The sequence below is a fragment of the Scardinius erythrophthalmus genome (genome assembly GCF_964197995.2).
Source record: "Scardinius erythrophthalmus genome assembly, chromosome: 5".
Taxonomy (NCBI): domain Eukaryota; kingdom Metazoa; phylum Chordata; class Actinopteri; order Cypriniformes; family Leuciscidae; genus Scardinius; species Scardinius erythrophthalmus.
The window spans coordinates 7,144,921-7,167,738 of record NC_138225.1 but is presented as its reverse complement, the minus strand read 5'-3'; the positions used below and the strand labels follow the sequence as shown (position 1 = coordinate 7,167,738).

General features: G+C 36.8%; 1 protein-coding gene across 1 annotated transcript; it reads left to right on the top strand.

The window, feature by feature from the left end:
* The first annotated feature begins 2,852 nt into the window (after window positions 1–2,852).
* Window positions 2,853–7,976, top strand: LOC308691130 (RING finger protein 225). The gene is made up of 2 exons (XM_081366060.1): window positions 2,853–2,980; window positions 7,260–7,976. Exon 2 carries the CDS (start codon window positions 7,316–7,318, stop codon window positions 7,886–7,888), a length of 573 nt encoding a protein of 190 aa, XP_081222186.1. The 5' UTR covers window positions 2,853–2,980; window positions 7,260–7,315; the 3' UTR covers window positions 7,889–7,976.
* The last annotated feature ends 14,842 nt before the right edge of the window (window positions 7,977–22,818 follow it).

The following is a 22,818-nucleotide window of genomic DNA, read 5'->3' as shown; positions in this document are numbered from 1 at the left end:
TATTTGCACATTATGTGATAAATTATTTCAGTTCAATGAGAAGAGTCCTTTTTTGGCTCTTGGTTTGCATACAGACACAACAGGACATGGAATATGTGTAGCTTGATCTTTGCCGTTGATAAAATATGTAATACGAACATTTTTCATTTACAAAACCATATCAAAAGATAGTACCGTGATATTTATTAACAGCTCATAATATATTTTATTTGATCATAATTAGTCGGGTATATACATCCCCAAATCCAGAAAAGTTGGGACATTTGGTAAAATGCAATAAAATTTAAGAACATGTGATTTGTTAATTCTCTTTCAACTTAATTTAACTGACAACATTACAAAGAAAAGATTTCCAGTGGTTTCACTGAACAAGTTGTAAAAGTAAACACATTTTGATTTTGATGGCTGCTTCACACTCCAAAGAGGTTCGGACAGAGGCAAAATAAAAGTGAAAAGCTTATAGAATATCCAAGTTAAACCCTTGTGAAACAGTCCACAATAAGTGGGTGAATTGGTAATAGGGGAGGGTATTGTGATTGAGAGTAAAGGAGCTACTCGCGGCGTACTCTGTACTCTATTCATGCTACCGCCAAAAAATGTATGCATTTATTGATGGAAATAACATCACAACATTTATTTCCATCAAGAGGTGCATCAGTTTTTGCTCAAGATCTTATATTTACAATGCAAGAGTCCAGCACTCTGTAAAGTCTCCTCCAGCACATCCCAACGACTTTCAATGAATTTAAGCTCAGGGGCCGGTTTCACAAAGCTATTTTAGACCAGTCTATAGTGTTAGACGAGTCTAAACTTTGCTCATAGACTAGTCTAATGCAAGTTAGACTGTTTCACAAAAATAAAGACTGACTTAATTTAGATAAAAAAAATTAGACACCTTGCCCCCAGGCTAACTTAGGTCTAAGACTCTGTTACCTTGGCAACCAGCAGTAACAATCAGTTACATTACAAACTGCCAAAAGAAAAGGGAAAATGGCTCATAATTTAAACATTTCTTCTTGTTACTACATTCCCAAGTAAAATGTCCTTGTAACTGTTAGGGCCGTTACATAGTCAACGCGAGCAACGATCGCCGTGCTCCCTTTCATACGCAAGCGTCACTGGCGATGCGTGAAATGCAATACACCGTGACTTCTCAAACAGGGACCTTAAATACAGAACTTGCATTAGACTAGTCTATGAGCAAAGTTTAGACTCGTCTAACACTATAGACCGGTCTAAAATAGCTTTGTTAAAAAAACCGGCCCCTGGGGCCCATTGCAATCTTGACATCGCAGCCTGTTATTATGCAGCGTTCACACCAAACGCGAATAGAGTGTCAATTTCGCGTCTAGTTCGACGCTTGAACATTTTAAATCCATTCGCGCGTCCAAGGCGAATAGGGTGGCGTATAAAGCGAGCGTTTGAAGCGAAATAGACAGGCATTCAGAGCAATACTCCACTACTCTACTACCCCCTGTTTGAGAAGTCACGGTGTATTGCATTTCACGCATCGCCAGTGACGCTTGCGTATGAAAGGGAGCGCGGCGATCGTTGCTCGCGTTGACTATGTAACGGCCCTAACAGTTACAAGGACATTTTACTTGGGAATGTAGTAACAAGAAGAAATGTTTAAATTATGAGCCATTTTCCCTTTTCGTTTGGCAGTTTGTAATGTAATGTAATGTTCACAATAATAAAGCCTGACTTAATTTAGATAAAAAAATTAGACACCTTACCCCCAGGCTAACTTAGGTCTAAGACTCTATGTTACCTTGGCAACCAGCAGTAACAATCAGTAACATTACAAACAGCCAAACGAAAAGGGAAAATGGCTCATAATTTAAACATTTCTTCTTGTTACTACATTCTCCGCTAAATTTCCCGAGTAAAATGTCCTTGTAACTGTTATACTCCTCCAACAAACACATTTTCTGCTGGGGTAAACTGCACTGAGCGGTTGAATGTGCTTACTCGATCCGCCATGTTTTTTGTTTTGAAAAGTGTCTTAATTTACCCAGAATGCATTGCAGTGTAGTCCTACTTAAGATGACTATCTACTATATCTAAGCCATAGTCAAAGTCTATCTTTGTGAAACCGGCTCCTGGACTCAGAGATTCATGTGTGAAAATGATTCTTCATGCTCCCTCCCAACCATTCTTTCACAATGTGAGCCTGGTGAATATTTACATTGTCATCCTGGAAAATGGCCATGGTGTGTTCTCATACATGGTTGTTTTAGTAATGAAAAGCTACACACTCCATCAATTAGTGTTAGAAGAATTGTTTCCAAACACATCACATGCTAGAAACATAATAATCACTGCAATAATGATCCAATCATAAACTCCTTTGCCTATTTAAATCCAAACAGCGACTTTTTTTTTTTTTTTGGCTGGGCAGTGCATTTATACTTTTATAAACACTTTTATTATGAATTATTATTTTAAAATACTAACATGCTACTACCACTGAACTTTTAAACATGTACCAACATGAAAAAACATAAATTGTCACCACGGTCATAGTTCTTTTTTATTTTAAGGTTATTTTAAAAAATATGCTCTTCCGCGAAGTAAAGATGGAAGGCTTTTCTTCACTTCATTCTTCAGATCAGGTATGTATTCTCTAATCCCTCTTTGTTTCTCTCTCTTTCAGGTCATGGTTGTAGAGTTTACTCTGACGGCTGTATTTGACTACTGACTGTGTATTTCCTCCTGCTGCTGCTCCAGTATTCAAATGCTGCCATTCTTTACAGCACAGTGGTAGAGAGAGACTAAGAAAGAGAGCTGAGCGAGAAGACAAAAAGTGGTGTTTTGTTTTTCTATGTAAAACATGTCAGGAGAACTGTGGTAGATGTCCAAAGAGAGAAAGAGAGACACCGACACATCTCATTCTCTCTGAAAGGCAACAAAGACGCAAAGTACAGCCTCGACATCCAGAACGAGACAAAAAAAGAAGAGGCATCTTTCCAGAAGATGAGTGAGTAGTTGCGAATCTACATTTCGTGTAATATATTTGTGTATTTGGTTTCACTTTATTTTGATGGTCGCTTCAGCACATTCTGTTGACTATAAGTAACGTTGCACCTACATGTCTACTAACTCTCATTAGAGCGTTAGTATAGTATTAGTAGGGTTTGGGTTAGAATAAGTTGACATGTACTTGCAAAGTTACTTTTTGTCAGTAGAATGTCTGTTGGAGGACCATCACAATAAAGTGACATTCAGATATTAAGCAGACAGTCTACTAATACTTTAATGAGAGTCAATTGACATGTAGTTGCAAAGTTACTTCTAGTCAACCAAGTATTCTAAAGGGACCATCAAAGATGTTTATGTATTTTTTATGTCTACTGTCTTTATACCAAGTAGAACTGGTGATATTAACACATAAGAGTGGCTCTAACGTTTTCCTCGACTTGATAATAGTCAAGCAAAATATATGTCTCAAAGCCAGTAGTTTATTAATCAACCATTGAAATGCAAAAACACCGGAGTTTACATACTTGTTGGGGTTAAAACTTGTTGACGGTCATGCTTTCAAACTTGTAGACCAACAAGGACGTTTGAGGTTATGTCAAGTCAAGTCAAGTCATCTTCATTTATACAGCGCTTTTAACAATGTAGATTGTTTCAAAGCAGCTTTACAGAGATAAACGTATAATTTAAGGCAACAGAGATTGTTTTGGCTTCACAGTTCTGTCGCAACGATCTGTTCGCTTCTGTCGCAACGATCATTTGTTATTAAATTAGGGGCCACTAAGACGACACCATTCTCTCTACACAGACTTTAAACGCGAACCTGTGATGAACGCTGATGGCGTTCACATGCGCATTAAGAATTGGTTCTATAGTTATGTTATGCATCTTATGCCTTCAGTCATAACTTTCAGGTATGTTATCTGAAATCAGATATTCAACATTTGATGATTGAAGATGAAGATAATGGAAACTGTCTTACCCCTGGTTTCAAAGATAAAGCTTAAGCCTAGTCCCAGACTATTTATTATGCATGTTTGAGCACGAAATGTGTCAGTGCCATTGTTTTGTCGGAAGTACCAAATAACACCAGTAATGTTTTTTTAAGGTCCGTTTATAAAAGCTTCTTAAATGCCCTATTTGAACTAAGGCCTAATCCTGGATTAAACTAAGCCTTGTCTATGGAACCAGGCCTAAGTCTATTTGTCCAGTCTATGTGCACGCCAAACTAAGGCAATAGATTATCTGCTTTTTATTTGCATTTTACACTATGCAGCAATCCTCTCAAATCCATTAGAAACCCACTCAATTATATATGTCTGTAGAGTAAGAGACAAATTGTAGGTAAACGCTGAAACATTCAGCTACATTTAAACGCACCATATTTGACTATACTGGCATCATAAATGTAAACTATATGATCAGTTGAGGCTAAGTGGACCTCTAATGAAGTAACCCAATCCTTTCTATCTGCATTATGGGTGTCAGTAATGGGACACCCTTCTGCCGCTTTGCATATTTTGAGCCGTTCTTTGATGGAGACCTATAATCATTTCCAAGGCAAATCTGTTATTGAGAACAGGTCAGCGTGGGTAGAACAACAAACAAGTCTGTCAACCAATCGTACTACATTCTCTGCAAAAGTTGTAGATGGCGGACGAGAACAAATCTGCACCTTGGTCAACCAGTGCATGTTATTTCCACTGAAGCTGGTTGAGTATGAAAGCCTTGCTAGCCCGGCCTAAAAAGCCTGGTGTGGAATACACTGACATCCAAAACACATGATGACCATATGCAGGGCTCATAAATCTCAAAAATGTAAATTTGATTATTTTAACATTTACATTTATGCATTTAGCAGATGTTTTTATCTAAAGCAACTTACAGCAGAGGAACATAAGCAATTCACCACAGATTTTATTTGTGTTTTTTATTTTGCAGACGCTTTTATCCAAAGCAACTTCAAACAGAAGAACAGAAGTAATAAAGTGTCAAAGAGCCAACAATATTCATAGTGTACAATGCCAGCTTTTATTTTATTTTATTTTTTATTTATTTTTTATTAATTAATGAATTTTCTTTAGCAGACACTTTTTCCGAAGCAACTTCCAATAGAAGGACATAAGCAATGTGTCAGAGTCAACAGTATTCATAGTGTACTTTTACAGACGTTTTTATCCAAAGCATCTTCCAATAGAAGGCCATAAGCAATGTGTCAAAGAGTCAACAATATTCATAGTGTACAATGGGAGTTTTATTTATTTATTTATTTATTTTTTATTATTATTTTACATTTATGCATTCGACAGTCGCTTTAATGCAAAGGTTGTGTATATGCCAGGTTTTTTTGCAGGAGCTTTTATCCAAAGCAACTTTCAATAGAAGAACATAAGCAAGACAATAGTCAAATAGCAGACAATATGCGTAGTGTACAATGCCAGGTTTTTTTTTTTTAATTCATGCATTTGCCTGGCGCTTTTATCCAAAATCACTGACAAAAGAGGAACATAAGCAACTAGTCACAGAGCCAACAATATTCATAGTGTATAATGCCAGTTTTATTTTATTTTTTATTTATTTTTTATTAATTAATGAATTTTCTTTTGCAGACACTTTTTCCGTAGCAAATTCCAATAGAAGGACATAAGCAATGTGTCAGAGTCAACAGTATTCATAGTGTACAATGGGAGTTTTATTTATTTATTTATTTATTATTATTATTTTACATTTATGCATTCGACAGGCGCTTTAATGCAAAGGATATATTTTCGTTGTGTACAGTACCGGTCAAAAGTTTGGAAACATTACTATTTTTAATGTTTTTGAAAGAAGTCTCTTATGCTCATCAAGCCTGCAGTTAAAAAAATAAAAATAAAAAAACAGTAATATTATGAAATATTATTACAATTTAAAATAATGGTTCTCTTTTTTAATATACTTTAAAATGTAATTTATTTTTGTGATGCAAAGCTGAATTTTCATCAGCAAGTACTCCAGTCTTTGGTGTCTTATGATCCTTCAGAAATCATTCTAATATGATGATTTGATACTCAGTTATTATCAATGATGGAAACAGTTGTGCTGTTTAATATATTTTTTTGGAATACTTTTTTCAGGATTCATTGATGAGTAAAACATTAACAGCATTTATTCATAAAAACAGCATTTATTCAAAATACAAACATTTCTAACAATATAAATCCTTACCATCACCTTTTATCAATTTAACGCATCCTAGTTGAATTAAAGTACTAATTTCTTTTAAAAAAAATAGTTATTGTTCCCAAACTTTTGAACGGTAGTGTATATTGTTACAAAAGATTTCTATTCTAAATAAATACAGTTCTTTTGAACTTTTTATTCATCAAATAATCCTGAAAAAAGTATCTCAGGTTATAAAAAAAATGTTAAGCAGCACAACTGTTTCCAACATTGATCATAAATCAGCATATTAGAATGATTTCTGAAGGATCATAAGACACCAAAGACTGGAGTACTTGCTGATGAAAATTCAGCTTTGCATCACAAAAATAAATTACATTTTAAAGTATATTAAAAAAGAGAACCATTATTTTAAATTGTAATAATATTTCATAATATTACCGTTTTTTTGTTTTGTTTTTTTTAACTGCAGGCTTGATGAGCATAAGAGACTTCTTTCAAAATCATTAAAAATAGTAACGTTTCCAAACTTTTGACCGGTACTGTATGTGCCAGGTTTTTTTGCAGGAGCTTTTATCCAAAGCAACTTCAATAGAAGAACATAAGCAAGACAATAGTCAAATAGCAGACAATATGCGTAGTGTACAATGCCAGGTTTTTTGTGTGGTTTTTTTACATTCATGCATTTGCCTGGCGCTTTTATCCAAAGTCACTGACAAAAGAGGAACATACGCAATTAGTCACAGAGCCAACAATATTCATAGTGTATAATGCCAGGTTTTTAGCGCAATTTTCCACCGGACAAAATTGCGATTGTTAACTCATGATTTCTGTTCTGTCTGTGCGCACCAATCTTGCACTTCTATCTACTCCTCAACCAGACCACCTAGAGACTTCGGGTTTTCGGCATTATGTTAAGGAAGGTTAAAAAAATCAAAAAAAATCCAGGAAAAGATTTACTATCTCTTAGTGTTGTGATCCCATGACGTGAGAAAATTGCGCTAAAACACTCACTGAGTTTTTATTACTTGTTTTGTTTTTATGTTATTTTTTCTATGGGTGGTGGTAGAAAATACAAGAAAAATCCATAAAACAAAACTTTTCTTGTTCTCCTCCAGACTTGGACCTTGAAGATGCCCTTTGACTTCCCTCTCTCTCACCTCCCCCCTCTGTCATGGAGCCTGACCCGAACGACCTCCGTGACCCCTACAAACCAGACGCGGATGAGGGCGAGCTGCCCGATCTGGAGTGCGCCATCTGCTTCTGCCAGTTCAACAACGTCTTCAACACCCCTAAGGTACTGGAATGCAAGCACACCTTCTGCCTGGAGTGCCTAGCGCGGATGAACGTGAAGTCCGCCCAACCCAACACCATCCAGTGCCCGCTGTGTCGTGCCTACACCCCGTTACCAGACTTGGGTCTTCCCAAGCTTGCGAATGACTCCACGGTGCTGTCCTACCTCCCGGCTGCCATGCAGCACGTCTACAGCATCCGTTTTAATCGCAACAAAGGCAAACTGCAGGTGAAGAGAGTGCCCAGCTCTGCCCCGGTTCTAACACACACCATCAGCCAGAGTCTGGACGTCGTGAACCCAGCAGGAGAGGAGCGCGCCTCGACCAGAGAGAGGTCTGTGCTGATCACCATACTGCGCTCGCCACTGTGCAAAGCTTTTCTCATGAGCATGGTGGCCATAATGATGGTCATTATCATCATTACGATCGTCCTCTTCAAATTTGGTACAACATGACGAGCATATTTTTGAATGTTTCCATATGCAAATCAAACTGTCCCTCTCATCATGGAAGTCTACTGCTATATTTGACAGCTGAGAAGGACAGTGGATGTGAAAAAAGTACTGTGAAGCTACCATGGTATTTAGATGGTAGGCCCTACTACCATGGTACATGTGCAAAACACTATGGCACCTTGTATCTTTTTTATTAATTTCCCTTAAAAATACTGTGGTAGACTACAGTATACCATATGATCATTTTTGGTAGTTTTTTTTTTGTGTGTGTGTGCAAAAAAAAAGTTTTTTAGAAGGCACTCATAACTGCACCTTACAAAATATCATATGGGAGGGTCATGCACACTGATAATGGTAATGACTATGGTACTACATGGTTTTTGATAACGTATGGTTTAAAATGTATATTATATTTTAAAATGTATGTTATATTATAACTGTTTTATTCACATTCATCTCTCTCTCTCTCTCTCTCTCTCTCTCTCTCTCTCTCTCTCTCCTCTATTTGCACTACCATTTGGTTTTAAAAAAAACAGTAATATTGTTAAATAATATGACAATTTAAAATAACTGTTTTCTATTTTAATATATTTTAAAATGTAATTTACTCCTGTGATCAAAGCTGAATTTTCAGCATCATTACTCCAGTCTTCAGTGTCACATGATCATTCAGAAATCATTCTAATATGCAGATTTGATGCTCAAAAAACATGCATTATTATTATCATTCTTGAAAACAGTTGTGTACAATTTTTTTTTCAGGATTCTTTGATGAATAGAAAATTCAAAAGAACAGCATTTATTTGAAACAGAATCTTTTGTAACATTGTAAATGCTGTAAATTTTGATCAATTGAATTCATCCTTGATGAATAAAAGTATTGATTTCTTCCAAAAAATAAAATAAAAACTCTCACTGACCCCAAACTTTTGAACGGTAGTGTTTAATGTTACAAAAGCTTTCGATTTCAGATAAATGCTGTTCTTTTGAACTTTATATTCATCAAAGAATCCTGAAATAAAAATGTGAATAACGGTTTTCAGCACTAATAATAATGAGAAATATTTCTTGAGCATCAAATCATATTAGAATGATTTCTGAAGGATCATGTGACACTGAAGACTGGAGTAATGATACTGAAAATTCAGCTTTGATCACAGGAATAAATTATACTTTACTATATATTCACATAGAAAACAGCTATTTTAAATTGTAATCAGTTTTTTTGTATCAAATAAATGCAGCCTTGGTGATCAGAAAAGACTGTGAAAAAACATTTAAAAAAAACATTAAAAATCTTACTGATCCAAAACTGTTGACTGGTATAGTGTAAGTTTTAAAACTATACTTTTTATCGACAATCATCCCAGCTAACAAAAAAATTTGTTCTAATAACGTTTTGCTAATGTTCCCATTAAGGAAACGTTATTTCTGAATGTTCTCTGTATAGAGGTCTGTTCTTTCTTTATTGACTTTTTTCTGCTCACTGAACTGAACTCCTTATGTATTGAGTTAGATTTAGCTTTGTTGCCATGATGAAAGACTTTGCATTGTCAAAGTATTGGTAACATTAAATTATATCCACACACATTTCCACACAATAAAAAAAAAAGAAGAAGAAGAAAAAGGAAAAGGCAAAAACTGTACACAATAGGTGAGTCACATGCACCATTCTATGACGTTTTGTTTTATAGTGTGAGTAGTCTTTTCACACTGAAAATCCCAAATAGAAAAAGTACATTTTAAAAATACCCGGATGACGCACTTGTTGGACACTTCGTGGGCTGCGTTTAACTCCACTTTTAGACATAGGCCTACACTTGTGAACTTCCCTAAGCACTTGCCCTCAAGGGAATGGGAATCCCCACCGCCATTTTGAAGTTCATTCAACTTCGTCAAGTGGATGAGGCAAGTTTATTTGGACAGACCCTCGACTCCTCGATTATGACAGAGGGAGTGAGTCTACTCAACAACATGTAGCCTACACTTCAGGCAGATCCATAGACCACAATGCACCATGACAGATCATGCTTAATTTACCCACACCCCACACAACTCTAGTGTATGATATTGGAGTTATTTAACTAAATGTAATACTTGTGGCTACCCTAAGCTGACTGTTATAGTTTATTGTTTTGTTATTATTCATTATTCATTTGTGTAGTTTTTTATATTTTCTCCAACAGCCCAAGCATACATACATTCCTATAGAATGCTGCGTAAAACAAATTTAATAAGGAAAAAACTGTAAATAATAAAGATCCATTGCAGATTCAAAGGGCTTAGTGCGTTCCATTTAAGCATTTCAAGGGTTTCGCCACTAGTAGGCACTCGTGCAACGTAAGCAATGACGTACATCTGAGTGAACGAGACACAGGGAAGTTAGCAAGGGAAGGGCATAAAAATTGGACTTAAGGAAAAAAATATATATATTTGGTCTTAAGTCTTAAATCGCATACTCTCTTGAGTAGGTACTTATTTTGAATAAGTAATTACTTAACAACAGCTAAAAAAGTATGTTCTATATAGTATGAATGTGTGTAGAATAAATGTAATTTGGATGTAGCCTACTACATCCACCATGTTGTCATTGTCATGTGATCCCTCTCCCGTGGCCTCATGGGATACATGCTGGAAGTAGTAGGTCATCCGGATAGCTTGTGAATTCTGACATACTTCTTTTGCCACATACTGTTTTTCACCTACTATAGTAGCTAGGGAATTATGTGATTTCGGATGCAGCCATGCACTCAAACTGTCGCCATTTTAATTACATGAGGGTGAGGGGCTATCAGACTCCAACGTTGAATGACAAAATAACATTTGCTGCGTCCCAATTCACATAGGCTACTATCCGTCCTAAGTAGTATTCGTGTCCCAAATCGTAGGATGTTGAAATGAGTATTCCAAAGATACCCAGATGGTCTACTTTTTCCGGTTTGAGTCCGATGCACACCTGCAAATCCGTGCACACTCTCTAACGGGTTCGATTCGATTCTAGGGTTCGATTAGAACTACAAGGAGTTTAAAAACTACAAACACAGCGGATGTGCGTTTCCGACGGTTGAGTTCAAAGGTTTAAACTTTAGATAAAGGTGTTTGAGTGATTAATAATCAGTCTGACCTGACGAAAAGATATTTTTTCAATGTTATCCACATTATGTTTCATCTGCAACAGCATTGTGAACTTTTGTAAAGATACAGAAGTTCATTAACTTGTAAATGCATCATTATCCAAAATGAAAACACATGAAGAGAGGTCTCCTACCCAGTGCTGGCAGATCAACGTGCTTCTATATTTCTCTCCGAAACGGTAGGAAATTAAATGAAATTAAATGTGGAGGATTCGAGATTGTTCTGTGACAAGATGATTGACAGGGCAGTTTAAACGGTGACAGAATGCACTAGTTAAGCGACATGACATAAGCGGCTCTATGACATAATTAGGCCAGTATTTTCTATGCTACTCACTCAAAACGGTATTTTTCTTCACACACACACACACACACACACACACACACACACACACACACACACACACACACACAACTAGGCTGCTACACACTTTTAAGGGATAGTAGCCAGTAAGCTAAGAATTGGGATGCAGCGCTTACAAAAATTAATACACATAGCGCATAAGTATACATAGTGAGTGTATAAACGTATATTGCGTAATTTGGGACACATTTTGTCATTAGGCCTACCCTACATAATGTTTTTTGTTTTGTTTTTGTTTTTTTACATAGGCTATGCGTGTTTATAATGTTGGTGAATTATTTCTGTTTCTCATACCAACACAGCTATTAAAGTCATATTGTTTTATCAGATTTATCAGTCAGATTGCATTATCAGAGTCATGTAGAAATGGAAAACTGAAAGTCTGGTATCGAGCCGCCACTGCCCCGCACGTCCACCAGATGGCGCCTTCTCGCCAGAGTTCATTCACTAATCTGGCCCGAACTTCACCGCGCTTCATAATGAGCGGTTTTACGCAATGGAAAAGTACCAGAGCACGTCAAGCTGCCCCCCTCTGGCTCTCTAGCCTTCTATGGCTGACAAAACCAAACAAACCAGTGAAAACATGAGTGCACTGTGCCATTCACCTCTTGAAACCTCAGAAATGGGGAAATACATTTCTATGTAACTTTAGTGACTTCAGCTCACGGATGTGAGGAAAAATTGTAGAAGGAAGTAAAGTGAAACTTTGCACTACTGAAAGATCCGGACTTTTTCTGAATTTTGAAATCAATACATCAGTAGCCTATGCTATGCAAAGATCTAAAAATAGCACTCTGCATGATCACAAAGTCTTGATAAGGTCTCTTTTGTTAACATTAGTGAATGCATTAGCTTACATAAACTAACAATGAGTAACATTTACAGAGTTTCTATTATTAGCCATCTTTGTTTAAGTTGGTTAAGTAAAAAAAAAAAATAGGCTATAACATGGTGCATTAACGTTTGATTTTAGAATAAAATGATTTCACAGAATAAAACTTTTTATCTCACAATTCTGACTTTTCCTCTTATATCTTGCAGGTCTGACTTTATTTCTCACAATTGTAAGATATAAGCTCACAATTGTAGGGGTAAAAAAAGTCACAATTACTTTTTTATTCTGTGTTGGAAACAAGGTTCGATATTTAAATAAGACGTAATAGGCCTTTACATACTATAGAAGTAGCCTATTGTTCATTGTTAATGTTAAATAATGCAGTTAACTATTGTTTAAAAAAAAATGAGACCTTATTGTAAAGTATTACAGACAAATCTGTTCTTAAAATAAATGTTACAGCCTGGACTGATTATAAGGTGTGCCGGTTGCTTCTGTGTGGATTTGGATCAGACATTACCAGTTCTGCTCTAGAGACGGTTTGATTGTACAGTGAGATGATTTTTAATGTACCGTATGAAGGTAAATGTTGGGTTAGATTGATTCACCACTGATTCTTCCAGACAGTTTGGGCGATTGATGTCACAATGCATCGTCACGCTGATGTGACACATCTCTGCCTATGTATTTTCGCAGCTAGTGCTAATATATACGCCAGATGATGTTTAAACTGGCACAAAGACTGCACCCAGACTGGATTACAGCAGTCATGTTTGTGAGACTATTCTTGTGCTTTTTTACAGCATGTGAACTACAATGCACAATTGTGCTTTTGCTTTGAACATGTTACTGGTGTAGAAAGAGATTTTGACAAAAGAATGTGTGTGTGTGTGTGTGTGTGTGTGTGTGTGTGTGTGTGTGTGTGTGTGTGTGTGTGTGTGTGTGTGTGTGTGTGTGTGTGTGTGTGTGTGTGTGTGTGTGTGTGTGTGTGTGTGTGTGTGTCCTTCATCCTTCGTGGGAACTGGCAAGAGTTTTGTCTGTTCCTTATCTTTGTTTTTGTGAAGGTCGTGTTGAGTGCACGTGTGAATTTCAATTTCACGTGTGTATGAGAGTCGCTGTAATCATCTGTGGCACACCAAACATAAAGAGTTTATTGATATCCAAGTGCTATAATATTTACCACAGCCAGTACCTTTATTTTTACCTTTATAGTGTTTTTAGTTTTTTTCTTACAACTGAGCGGTTTCCGTGTAATAAAAAAAGCCTTTATTTTCTCTATTGAGAAATTTCTTTTTATTGATTAAAGGTACACTATGTAACTTTTATTGTTCAACATTAATACAATTTAAATAATAAGTCAATACATTACCAATCCTTCTTCAAAAATGTGTTTTTGTCATAATTCGCTATGGTAGGTTTATATTTAAGACCTGTCGGTATGGTTTTCGCGGAAAATTGGGCTACTTTGACGTGTGTGGTGTGGGAGTGGCGTATGTTAGTTGTCACAACGAGTGAGAAAGACTGACACGGAGCTGCTAAATATACCCTGGAAATCCAGAGTTCTCGCGAGAGCACAAGTTAAATTTGTGCAGCGAGTTTACTCTGGTGTCGAGTAATGATGCTCATTAAATATGCCCTTATATCCGAGCTGCACCAATCACATCGGGTTATCTGATATAGGCGGGCCAGAGGCGAGCTAAACAGATGACGACAGCGCTGTGACGTCGAAGTCATTAGTAAACATTGCAAGATGGCTATGGATGAACACCAGTTGTTTTAAACGGCTTTGGCCGCTACAATGAACGAGTTAGACTTGGCTTTTTATCTAAAAGAGGAACAGAAGATGGCGCTCGAATCGTTCCTTTGCAAGAAGGGCGTTTTTGCTGTTTTGCCGACCGGATACGGCAAGAGTCTAATCTATCAGTTAGCTCCGCTGGTAGCTAAGCGTATGGGGCTTGTTGTGATTGGTCGTAGTGTTATCCAATTGCGTGCATTGAGATTTTCAAATGCAGGCTTGGTGCCGCCCCTCAAGCTTTCAGATTTTCATTAGTCGATGCCAGACCATTAATCTTTCAGTAGTTGCAAGTAGGCTACTAATAATGTGGATAGATGCCGTAATGGAAACCGTCCAGAGAAACGTATGGGTCCGAGAACGTTGCCAGCTGTGGTGGGAAAAATGCGCGTTCTTTACAGAAAATGAATGGTTCTGCAACTTTCGGGTACGAACTGTGAAGGCAAACATTTCAGAAATTTTGCAATGTAGCCTACATGTACTTCGCACTCGACTGTATCGCAAAACCACACAGTCCACCTCTGAATGCAAACACGATGGCTGGATTGCGTTTACTTTAAACTGAGATCCGATCACAATGCGTCCTCGACTACCTCCGAACCTGGACACGCTGGTCGGATAACATTACCATCAGAAGCGCAGTCTTTTCAATGTGTATGTGGACAACATCCAGATACAGGTCGCATGTTAATGCCAAGTGTAAACTCAGCCAGTGTCTCTGGCAAAAAGAGAACGCGACAGAGCTCGTATTAAAACAAGAATCAACATTGGCTTGGCTTTTCAGAGATGGAGAGGGATTTGAACTGAGGGATTTGAAATTTAAAAGCAACACTTTTTTTTTTTTACCTTTATTTAACCAGGAAAAGTCCCATTGGGTTACAGTAACTCTTCTCCCAGGGAGTCCTGGCCAAGACAGGCAGCCAAAAAGTAATAAAAAAAACAACATAAAATACAGGACAAAGATTACACAAATCTCAATACACTATACAAACACAAACAAGACATTATACTTAACGTAGTAAAAAGATGTTTTTTTATTACTCAGCAGGTGAGTATGGTATTTTATTGAACGGATAAATTTCCACATGTAGCTTTCTAACAGAGTTCACTGTAAAGCATTATCTATTGTGAAGATCATTATGGTTGTTGTTGCTGTGCTGGAATTTAGTTTCAAGGAAGTACCGTTTCTATTAATAGGTAAAGATACAGTACTTCTTCAGATACTTTCCATCTAAACTGATTATATCTCTAGTATAAGTCTAGTAGTGAATGTTTTATGAGCAGTCAGATAATCATATTCATCTGCACAGTCATGCAGAGCCGAAGCACAACCAAAACAATGTTCTTCTGCCAAATGCAAGCATGTGGAAATGTATCTGTTCAATAAAATACCTAACTCACCTTCTGAGTAATAAAAACACATCTCTGTGTTGCTTTCACAACATTTTGAATCCCTCAGTTTGTTTTTGTTTTTTACCATTAGAGGGCCAGAAGTTACATAGTGTCCCTTTAAACCTTTCAGATAACATACAAATGTATAAAAGACAAACCTACAATGAGCTCTCAGACTGCAATAATACATGCCAAAAGTCACTGTGAGATCAGTAAGATTTTATATGTTTTTTGAAAGAAGTGTATTATGCTCAGGTGCCATCAAAAATACAGTGAAAACAGTAATATTGAGACATATATCAAGTTAAGCTAATTTTTTTCCGTTTGGATATAGTTTTAAATATAATTTGGTAACACTTTATTTGGATTGTCCCTTTTGAACATTCTGTTGACTAAGTTACTTTGCAACTTCATGTCAACTGACTCTCAGTAGTGTATTGGTAGACTGTCTGTTTAATATCTAATAACTCTTTATTTTGATGGTCCTCTACATTCTACTGACATAAGTAACTTTGCAACTACATGTCAATTTATTCTAACCCTACCAGTCTACTAATACTATACTAATGCTCTAATGAGACTTAGTAAACATGTAGGTGCAACGTTACTTATAGTCAACAGAAAGTGTTGAGGGGACCATCAAAATAAAGTGAAGCCTATCATTTATTCCTGTGCTGTTATTCCCATTACTCCAGTCATCAGTCAAAGTTTGCCGTGCTCCACTTAACTCAGCACTGCTTAGTTTGATTATTGTTTTTTGAAGACTTTATTGAAGACTTTTGAAAAAAGAAATTAAATCCCTGAATCTTCTGAAAAAGTGGGCTGTTATTGTGCTCTATTGAACAGCAGGAGGAACAAAGTGTATGGAAATGGCATAGAAGTAAGCTTCCTCATATATATCACCACTCTTTCAGGCAGATAAAAGAGTCACTCTTGTCTCTCTGAGGTCAAGGCCAATAACATTAACCCCAAACTAACAAACAAGCAGTGTTACTCACCAGCCCTCCCACATACAGTGAGCTTTCCTGATGGCTCCTCCACACGGGTGAGTAATCAGTCCCTTTCCTTTATCAAATACGAACAGGAAACACTCTCTAGTAAACATAGACTAGACCAATAATAACTTATGATTTAATGATATATTTGCTTATATTTTTCTGCTTAATATTATATTATATATTAATTTAATTTATTGTTAATTATAATAATTATATAATAAAATCTATTTACTAACAATAATTTAATTATAATTAAATATATATTGTTTAAATATTATTATTATTATTTTATAAACATTAATAGTGCATGTTATGTTTTAATTGTTGTCTAATAATTATTTAGATAAAAAAGCATTAGTATTTGGATTCTAGTTAAAGTTTTGCCCCTACACTATGACCTAAAATATATATGTTTTGCAATTAATTCAGAACTGCAAATCACAAAAGTGCAAGTTTTTAATGTTTCTATGGAAATAGAAACTTAACGTCCACTCAAGATTGTGACGCAATCGGTCATTCAGTTTTGTGTACAAGCAGACACACAGATGACGAACTTTGTGACAAACATCCCCTGGTGAAAAAAAATATATGCTATACTTGCAGCCAGACTAATTATCAGTACACTTCAAGTGCATTAATGATTATTTAACTTGAAGTGTGCTATTTTGAAACAACTAATTTTGTACTAAGTATATTTTACATACAAGTATATTTGGAGTTGTAATTAAATTGTAGTAAAGCATAACTTTAAGTGTATTTAGTGTACTTTTGTGTACTAAATTGGACCAACTTCAAGTATACTTAGTATACTTTAAGTATATGCCTGTGTATGGACTAATTACATGCTTGATTAGTGATATTAAAGTGTACTTTATTTGTGTTACATCACAAATTCATTACGAGTGTCTTCGAAACATACAAGCAATATACCTATATAGGAGGGACGGGACCAGGAAAGGTCCACGAGCTGGAACTCGAACTCGGGTCTCCTGAAGCACATATCGGCGCACTTGTTATCATGGTGTGATATATTTGAGTAAAAAGTTTAGGCTCATTTATACCTTTGGCTTATTCCAAATACTACAAATTGCATACTTCAATATGTCTTCAATAACAAATGTACATCCATCCATCCATCTTCTACCGCTTATCCGGGGCCGGGTCGCGGGGGCAGCAGTCTAAGCAGGGATGCCCAGACTTCCCTCTCCCTCGACACTTCCTCCAGCTCTTCCGGGGGGACACCGAGGCGTTCCCAGGCCAGCCGGGAGACATAGTCTCTCCAGCGTGTCCTAGGTACAAATGAAGAGTTTCGTTGCAAAACGAGATATATCCATTTTGAGAAATGTTGGTTATTTGACATTATTATTTAAGACATCAACAGTCAAGTTCATTCACATTTTTTGTACATTAAACTATTACTTGAGCTCAGTGAAGGCCAGGGACACAATATTCTTCAAATCCACGATATTTTTTATTTAATTTTATGTCCATAAATAGTTCATAAATAAGTCAAAAACCATGCCAAAATGCAACATATTTATCTTAACATCGTCAAACATCTTAAATTGGTTTAAAAAAATACATCATAAATATATGGAATAGTATATACAAAGATTGATTAATAATAATAAGATTCTGAGTTAGTTTTGGCCAGAACATATACAACACAACATAACTTTTTTTTTTTTTTTTTTTTTTTTGCAAAACGCTATATATCCACCATAGGCTATATTCTACTACTGTAATACCATTGAAGAAATCTTTTGGATCATCAGTGGGAAAATTAACAATAATTTATCAATTAATCGTAAATAATATTCAAAAACATAATGCCATAATAAACATAATGTGACTATGGCATGTGCCAGTAATCCAGGGCAGTCCCTGAATGAAAAGGTCGGATAACAACGTACGGACGTCTGTGTGCTTGTGCTTCACATAGGGACAGTGGGCATTAAAAAAAATATATATATATATATATATAAAACCCCGTTGCGCTGCCTGGCTAGCTGAACTGTCAGAGCAGACAAACTGCAGGATGTTTATCGTTTTAACCATCCTTAAACAGCTTCGGACTATTTGTGATTAGTTACAATTTAGATAAGTAAGATTAAGTTAGTTAGATAAACGACTTGTAGCTTGTTACAGAAAGAGTGGAGGCTCCTTCCACACCGCTGCTGAAAACCAAACCTGTATGATCAGATCCATAACGTTAGCTTGACTCTGAAGTGGGTCGCAACACCGGACGCGCAGCTCAGCGCCGCGCCGCGCCACGTCTAGGACAACTCTCACCTGAAATCCGTTAGCATCAGCAATTTTCTGATTTCTGTAAATAAATTTAAAACTAAATGTATATTGCAGCATGGGGTTAAGTCCGTATATACATTAACTACGATTTGAGACACATAAATGTAAATTTAATATAAAACTATGTAAATGGCGCTGTGCCGCGGCAGGATTTTGAACACGGTCCTGAACCGTTGCAGGGCGCCGCGGACAGACGCCGCCGGTGTGTGTACTCTCATGGAGAATAATGTGTTCGAATTTAAAAGACGTGGCGCTGCGCGGCGCTGAGCTGCGCGTCCGGTGTGCGACCCGCTTGACAGACAGCTGTTGATCAGTGAGCCTACGTGACTGACAGCTCGCCGCCTACAGTATAAACAATTAAATTGTAAACGTTTTTTAGTTAGCCTATTGAATCCTCTTTTTAAAAATATATGTTTTATGTTTTGATATTATCGTTAAATCACTGAGCAAACTCGGAGCACTTCACCGGCGGTGACTCTCTCCTCGCTTGACATCCTGAGCTCGCGCAGCATCCTGAACCTTCTATAGCCTAAAGCCTGGTTTATACTCGACGCATCCGCACGAGCGCGAAGGTGCGTGCGGCAAAAATGACGTCATTGCGGTGTGGGCGGTCGTGCGCGTTGGGTTCGCAAGACCCAATTTCGCCTGGCGGTGTGCGCGACATTTTTTGTAACAACGCGCGCGGCGCCGCATCCGAAGATGAACGACTTCGAGCCGAATCTGGCCGAGCTCGAACTTCTCACCACACCGGCACCCAGTTTGCTCGTCTAAATGAGTTGCTTACATATAAAAAATGAGCATACAATAGCATAAAAAGTATTTTTAATGAACATAAAGGTCCATGTTTAATAAAAATGTTCACGAAACTTAATGAAATGTTTAGTGAAATAAAAAAAATATGTAAGAGATCGTTAATATAAGTTAGTTATGTTTTATACACATTCTCATATCCATATATTTTGTTTTATTGTCACTAGTATCTCAGGGTTTACTGGGTTTTACACGATTCTTTTTGTAGTGTGGTATTGGTGGTGGTGTACTAAAATAAACATTGTCACGTGTGTATAGCTTTCTTCTTCTCACTGCTGATTCCTGATGGTTTAGAGGACAATTACTCGAGTCGCCCCCTGTCGTTTCACAGAATAGTACAATGGCGAGCGCGTCAAGTATAAACGCCTCGTCCGTTTGCGGAGGTGCGCGCGCAGTCTGCGGAGACTCGCGCTGCGGAGCCAGGCGAAAGTATAACCAAGGCTTAAAGCGGGTCGCACACCGGACGCGCAGCTCAGCGCCGCGCAGCGCCACGGTTTTTAAATTCGAACACATTATTCTCTATGAGAGTACACACACCGGCGGCGCCTTTCGGCGTCTGTCCGCGGCACCCAGCAACGGCTCACCCAGCTAGAAATGTTTTGTTCTAAAAACGTTCTGAGAACATTACCATAAAGTTCTAATAATGTTTTCAGCGGGTAGTTTTATTTTGGTTCCCAGAATGTTCTCCTAAAACGTACACAGCAAAAACTCCAGTGATAAAAAGTTAATGAGATAATTAAGTGATTGAGCGATGAGTGGCCATTATTGAAGACACCCGATATTAACAAGCAGAATCACTGAAGGAGAAAAGCACTATTTTAAGTTACCATTATGGTGATGAGTTTTTGTTTTAGCTGGGCTCTTGACCCTTACATTTTTTCTTTAATTTTGTTTGGCTGTTGTAACTAAGTTATAACTCCTATATGAACAAAGATGATCAGATGATGTTGATTATGTTTTGATATAATCATCATTTGACCTGAATCACAAAACTCATTTAGAGCCTAATCTCTGACTTAAATTTATATTGTTGATTACATCATCACAGTGAATCTACAACATAAGATCCAGCATTTTATATATTTCAACGGATTTCTTTAAAGTTGTTTTGAAAAAAAAAAAAAATTAAAAATAAATGTTTAGGCACAAACAGACATCAATAATGAGTGTATGAATCTCATCAATGGTGACAAACGAAATATTTAGTAAGGAAAAGGAAATTACTAAGACAATTCAGATCATTATTTATTCATAACGCAATGCATGATGGGAGCCATGAATGAGTTTCTGATTGGTTGCACCCAGAATGCATAATGCTTTATTATTGTCACCATTGTTGAGATTCACAGGCTGAATCTTGATGTCTGTGTGTCTAAATAAAATATTTTGAACAGAACTTTCAAGAAATATTTTGGATCTTATGTAAAATTCTACAAATCATATGCTATAAAACAACCAGGCTGCTGCAATCAACACTCTCTGAAGTTTAGTCCTCTGTTGTAAGTTGCTTTGAATAAAACTATGTGCAAATGAGCTTAGTGTTTCAGGTCAAATGATGATTACATCAAAACATAACCAAGAACACCTGATCACCTTTTATCATTGTTCAGCTGAGAGTTATAACTTAGTTACAACAGCCAGACAAAATTTAAAGTTAGTAGTTTAAGGGTCAAGAGCCCAACTAAAGCAAACACTATTCACCATAATGGTAACTAAAATTAGATTTTCTCCTCTGCTTGTTAACATCAGGTGTCTTAAATAATGGACAATCATCACACAATTAATCCCTTAATTATCTCATTCATTTTAACACTCTTCAGTGTTCATTTAACACTCATATTTTAACACTTTAACCCTTTGAGTGTGGAGTCAAATAAACTCCCAGGAGAGTTAATTTAACACTGGAGTTTTTGCTGTGTAGGAAAACATCCTCAAAATGTTAGTTAAAATGTTATATCTTAGTTTACATTTAACCTTATATAAACATTATTTGGAATGAGAAAACATCCTCAAAACATTCTTTGAACATTACATTCAAATGTTTTTTTTAAAACATTAACCAAACTTGTAGGGAATGTTAGCCAATGTTCTGAGAACGTTACCTGCTAGCTGGGCAGGACCGTGTTCAAAATCCTGTTCAAAATCCTGCCGTGCCACAGAGCGCCATTTAAATAGTTGTATATTAAATTTACATTTATGTGTCTCAAATCGTAGTTAATGTATATACGGACTTAACCTTGTGCTGCAATATACATTTAGTTTTATATTTATTTACAGAAATCAGAAAATTGCTGATGCTAACGGATTTTCAGGTGACAGTTGTCCTAGACGTGGCGCGGCGCGGCGCTGAGCTGCGCGTCCGGTGTGCGACCGGCTTAACCGTTATATCGCACTTTGTAAAGAAACTGGGCTGGCGGATATCGCGTTTTGTGAAAAAATACATTTTGTAGTAGGCTTAAAATGTACATTTTTAAATCTTATTAATGGCAGCAATTCACACATAGATTAAGGTACATCTGAACAGTGATTTCCAATAATAAAATCCAAATGTCAAAAAATGGCGTTTACCGCGTTTTGCAACCGAACTCTTCAAATGTACATTATTAGACAAATAAAACTTAGCTATACTTTGTACAAAATACTATTGTATACTATAATGTACTTTGAAAGTATAATGTCAATGCATTGTTACAATGATCATTTCCAGCACACAGTTAAAGGGATAGTTCACTTTGAAATTAAATTTTGGTATGTTTTAGCTTACCTCAAGGGCATCCAAGATGTAGGTGTCTTTTTTTCCGCAGTAGTTTCAATTTTGATATTTTTAGGTCAAACCGTTCTTGTCTGTCAGTCGTATAATGCAGGTCTATGGTCACGGTCTTAAAGAGCATGCACAGAGTCCAAATTAAAACATAGATATATACACTTGATGTCGCTTTAAAGACATTCGTTCCAATGAACTGCCGTAGCCAAGGCGACATCTAGTGTATATATCTATGCACCAGTCTGCGCACACGTCACACACCAGGATGCGCCCGCGCCGTCAGATCATTTGGACATGTGCTGTGTTCAAGAGGTAAAAACGATATAAATACTGTTCGTTTTCTCACACAAACCGCTCGTTTCGTGTCTTAGGCCATCAATGTGTACTTACGATGGGGAATTGTTTAATTTGGACGATGGAGAATTGTTTTAATTTGGACTCTGTGCATGCTCTTTGAGACAGTGACCATAGACCTGCATTATATGAGTGACAGACAAGAACGGTTTGACCTAAAAATATCAAAATTGAAACTAC